Source organism: Rhinopithecus bieti, unplaced genomic scaffold (genome assembly GCF_001698545.2).
Source record: "Rhinopithecus bieti isolate Rb0 unplaced genomic scaffold, ASM169854v2 scaffold_19969, whole genome shotgun sequence".
Lineage (NCBI taxonomy): Eukaryota > Metazoa > Chordata > Mammalia > Primates > Cercopithecidae > Rhinopithecus > Rhinopithecus bieti.
The window spans coordinates 667,668-672,805 of NW_016810434.1; the positions used below are offsets into that span (position 1 = coordinate 667,668).

General features: G+C 43.6%; 1 protein-coding gene across 1 annotated transcript in view; it reads left to right on the forward strand.

The window, feature by feature from the left end:
• Nucleotides 1-5,138, forward strand: part of CFAP221 (cilia and flagella associated protein 221) — a 123,180-nt gene that overhangs the window by 83,164 nt on the left and 34,878 nt on the right. Inside the window, exons 15-16 of the mRNA XM_017891994.1 lie at nucleotides 1,430-1,535; nucleotides 3,476-3,609. Coding sequence (XP_017747483.1) covers nucleotides 1,430-1,535; nucleotides 3,476-3,609 — 240 coding nt within the window. The remainder of the gene's footprint in view (nucleotides 1-1,429; nucleotides 1,536-3,475; nucleotides 3,610-5,138) is intronic.

Consider the following 5,138-nt stretch of genomic DNA (forward strand, 5'->3'; position numbering starts at 1 on the left):
CAAATTTATAAGAACAAAACAAACAACCCCATCAAAAAATGGGTGAAATATATGAAGGGACACTTCTCAAAAGAAGACATTTATGTGGCCAACAAACATGAAAAACAGCTCATCATCACTGGTCATTAGGGAAATGCAAATCAAAACCACAGTGAGATACCATCTCATGCCAGTTAGAATGGTGGTCATTAAAAAGTCAGGAAACAACAGATGCTGGAGAGGATGTGGAGAAATAGGAATGCTTTTACACTGCTGGTGGGAGTGTAAATTAGTTCAACCATTGTGGAAAACAGTGTGGCAATTCCTCAAGGATCTAGAACCAGAAATACCATTTGACTCAGCAATCCCATTACTGGGTATATACCCGAAGGATTATAAATCATTCTGCTATACAGACACATGCACATGTAAATTTACTGAAGCACTGTTCACAATAGCAATGACCTGGAACCAACCCAAATGTCCATCAGTGACAGACTAGATAAAGAAAATGTGGCACATATACCCCATGGAATACTATGCAGTCATAAAAAAGGATGAGTTCATGTCCTTTGCAGGGACATGGATGAAGCTGGAAATCATCATTCTCAGCAAACTATCACAAGAACAGAAAACCGAACACCACATGTTTTCCCTCATAAGTGGGAGTTGAACAATGAGAACACATGGACACAGGGAGGGGGAACATCACACACCAGGACCTGTTGGAGGGTGGGGGACTAGGGGCGGGATATCATTAGGAGAAATACCTAGTATAGATAGTGGGTTGATGGATGTAGCAAACTACCATGGCCGTGTATATTTATGTAACAAACCTGCATGTTCTGCACATGCATCCCAGAACTTACAGTATATATTAAAAAAAAAAAAACAACAAAAAGAACTGCTTACAGAATGGAAAGTGATGTAAATTATAGAATGAACAATCCCCTCAACCACAGCTCTGGGCTCAGGTACCACTCACCTGCAGTAGCATCAGCTCTGAAGGCAAAGCCCATTGGTATGCAGTTACCGTTGCCTGTAACCCACAGTGCTATTGGTGCAGAATCACCTGTGCCATTTGTCTTTCAACTCTGAAAATAGCACAGTGGTAGCATTACTATTCAGATATATCCAGAAGAAACAACAAAGAACTAGTCATTCTTTCCACACTGGAAATATGAGAAAATCAAGGCTCATAAATTGAGTGAGATAAGGCCAGATGACAACTTGGTCTTTTTTGTATTCAGGCAATTCAGTATTGCCCAGACTTTGAAGTCTCTGTGACTGCAGTCTAGGGAGAGTAACATGCCACACTCACTCCCTGTGAACTCTGACTTACAATGGCAGTCTCAGCTCTTAGTGTGATTGGGGAAAGTGAATTAGGTTGAATGCCAAAATGAGCATGTGTTGATTAACAATTTGAAATCATGATCCACTCCAATTTCAGGTCATGATTCAGGGACGATTATTCAATATGCTGAGTGCTGTTCGTGAAATGGACAAAGAGAGTGTACTGAGAAAGATCGGCCAAGCAAAACAATCGATGGCACAAGGTGAAGTATGGCTGCAAAGCACAGAGATGCCAAGACTGATCATGCCTCTGAGCGTGAACTTTCCTTGGAATGAAGTTAGCCCTATGCAAATAAAAAATTTTCACCAGTCACACATATTAGTTTCCTATCCCTGCTATAACAAATTGCTTGTGCCCTCTGCTTCCTCTTGTTACCAGAGACTAGGGTCATCATCATTTATACTTGCTGATTGACTGGCTGTATGTGGTATTTTCTCAACCCAGCACTTACACATTAAGCCTTTTAAACTTAATGGCTTAAAACAAGGCAAATTTATCATCTCACAATTCTGGAGGTCAGAAGTCTAAAACCAAGGTGTTGATAGGGCTGCAGTCCCCCCGGGGGCTTGCAAGTGCTTGCCTTTTCCGGCTCCTGGAGTCCACCTGTATTCCTTGGCTCATGGCCCCTTCCCCACATGACCCTAACCTCTTGCTTCTGTCCTCACATCTCCCTGTGTGAGTCTGACTCCCCCGTTTCCTTCCTATGCATACTCTGATTACATAAGGCCTACCTGTCTAGTGCAGAATAATCCCCCATCACACAGCCCCATCTGCAGAATGCCTTTTACCATGGAAGATAACACATTCACAGGCCCCTGGGAATGGGATGTGGACACCTCTAAGTGCCATTATTCAGCCTATCTCATGATATAAAGTGGATCTCCATGCCAGGTTTGGCTGAAATTCCTACCCACTTGGTAATGAACAAGGTCACCCAATCCCAAACCAAGTTGTAATGTCTGTGAAGTTTGGCTGTGGCTCGACCTCCTGTTTTGTGCCCTCTGCTTCCTCTTGTCTCCAGAGACTAGGGTAGTCATCATTTATACTTGCTGATTGACTGGCTGAATTTGGTATTTTCTCAACCTACCATTTGCACATTAAGCCCTTTAATCTTGTATTGTCTTTCCTTAAGTTAAGGAAATTTCCATCCTGGCCACCGTGGCCACTGTAGCTCATGCCTGTAATCCCAACTCTTTGAGAGTCCAAGGTGGGAGGATCACTTGAGCCCAGGAGTTCAAGACAAGCCTGGGCAACATACTGAGACCCCTGGATAACTAAAAATTATTCAGGACTAGTAGCATATGCCTGTAGTCCCAGCTACTCAGGAAACTGAGGTGGGAGGATAAGCTAAGCCCAGGAGCTCAAGGTTATAGTAAGCTGCGATCGCACCACTGCACTCAAGCCCAGGTGATAGAGCAAGACCCTGTCTTTAAAAAAACAAAAAAAGAAAGAAATTCCAATCCTCTGATGCCCAGCTTGGCTGGGACTGTTGGAGGCCAACTCTCGGTAGCTTCTGGGAGCCCTAACACCATATCACCATCTTCTCCCAAGACATATATTCCCAAGCCACAGTTTGTATGCCAGCCCACAATCAGGCCCGGATCTTTCCAGACTCTTCCTCCCTTCCCTGCCTGAGCCTCTGAGCCTGGCTCAGGCTTCCCCGTCCTCCCTAGGCACAACCACACTCCCATCTGCCACTCCACTGAGACCCAAATGTGTATTTTGTTTTTCAAAACATTGTATAACATTTTAATGATTCTCTTTCTTCCTCCTATATTATTTTTATCTCTGGTGTTGAAGTTTATTAATAAAGAAACTCTTCTGAAAAATTGTAAAATTTACTTGTGAATTCTATGGTGGTGTATAGAAAATGTCTTCATTTACTTCTTTAATCTTTTTCTTTCCTTAATTCATCAGATATTTTAATTGTGAATTATAATTTTCTGGAAATAAAGATAAACTTTTTAACCGGAAAGGAGGTTGAGGTAAGGAACCAATGGGACACTAAAAGTGGAAATATATATATATATAAACACGCACACACCCACTAATTGGTATATGGAAAATATGCAAATATATGTGGTGATTTCCCATGAAAATACCTTTAGTACCCCCTAAAAGTGCTGTTTTTTTCACCCATAGAAGCGAATTTCTTCAAATTCTTCCTGAGGCGGATCAGTCAGGATGATTATACCAGCCGGTTCTCTGTGTCGCCCAATGAGGTCCTGCCCTTTGCTTTCCCAGACTGCAGCTCGCCCCAGGACTCTAACGAGTTGGTAAGTGCTGTCAGACTTGGTGGCGGGGACTGGACATGATCATGATCGTGTTGGGCAGATACAAGGCAAGCCCTTCCATCTCAGTCCCTTCACTTCCTCCCAGAGGCTCCAAAGGAAGACCAGGAGAGTATTACCAGTGGAAAACCAGGGATCATCTCCTGCTAGCTGCCTTGCTCCTGATACACCTGCACAGAGCTCCCTGGTAACCTGGGCTGGTCCTTCCCAGCCTGAAATGCAGCATGAGCACTGACCCTGCCCAACTGCCCTGGAACTGGGCCTGAGTGCAGAAGGGCAGAGAGAGGAACCCAGAGGGCCCCACCTGGCCCAGGGAGGCAGGCTCTGCTCAGCTGGGCCCTTCTGCTGCCTGGGCAAATGGTAGAAGTCAGGGAAGGGCAGCCCTCAAGTCTGGGCCTGACCTCATAAGAAGGGAATGTGGTCCCAGAAACTGACAATCTAACCCATCAGACTCACAATCCACTTCTCTCTCTTTTTCTCTCTCTCTCTCTCTCTGGGGTGTGCATGTGTGTGTGTGTGTGTGTATCTTTCTCTCTTGGGGTAGCAGGAAGTGTAATGGCTCATCCTTCTTCCCTTATGGGCACAATGGTGCCTTATTGAAAAAGTAAGAGTTAACCCTTATGTTGTATTTACTATACGTCAGGCAGTGTCTTACGTCCTTCCAGTATATCACCTCATTTAATCTTCAACAAATCTACATGATAGGTTTACCATTTTTCTTTCTTTTTCTTTCTTTTTTTATTATACTTTAAGTTCTAGGGTACATGTGCACAATGTGCAGGTTTGTTACATATGTATACATGTGCCATGTTGGTGTGCTGCACCCACTAACTCGTCATTTACATTAGGTATATCGCCTAATGCTATCCCTCCCCCCAGCCCCTCCCCACAATAGGCCCCGGTGTGTGATGATCCCCTTCCTGTGTCCAAGTGATCTCATTGTTCAATTCCCACCTATGAATGAAAACATGTGGTATTTGGTTTTCTGTTCTTGCGATAGTTTGCTGAGAATGATGGTTTCCAGCTGCATCCATGTCCCTACAAAGGACATGAACTCATCCTTTTTTATGGCTGCATAGTATTCCATGGTGTATATGTGCCACATTTTCTTAATCCAGTCTGTCACTAATGGACATTTGGGTTGATTCCAAGTCTTTGCTATTGTGAATAGCACCACAATAAACATACATGTGCATGTGTCTTTATAGCAGCATGACTTATAATCCTTTGGGTATATCCCCAGTAATGGGATGGCTGAGTCAAATGGTATTTCTAGTTCTAGATCCTTGAGGAATTGCCACACTGTTTTCCACAATGGTTGAACTAGTTTACAGTCCCACCAACAGTGTAAAAGTGTTCCTATTTCTCCACATCCTCTCCAGCACCTGTTGTTTCCTGATTTTTTAATGATTGCCATTCTAACTGGTGTGAGATGGTATCTCATTGTGGTTTTGATTTGCATTTCTCTGATGGCGAGTGATGATGAGCATTTTTTCATGTGTCTGTTGGGATGC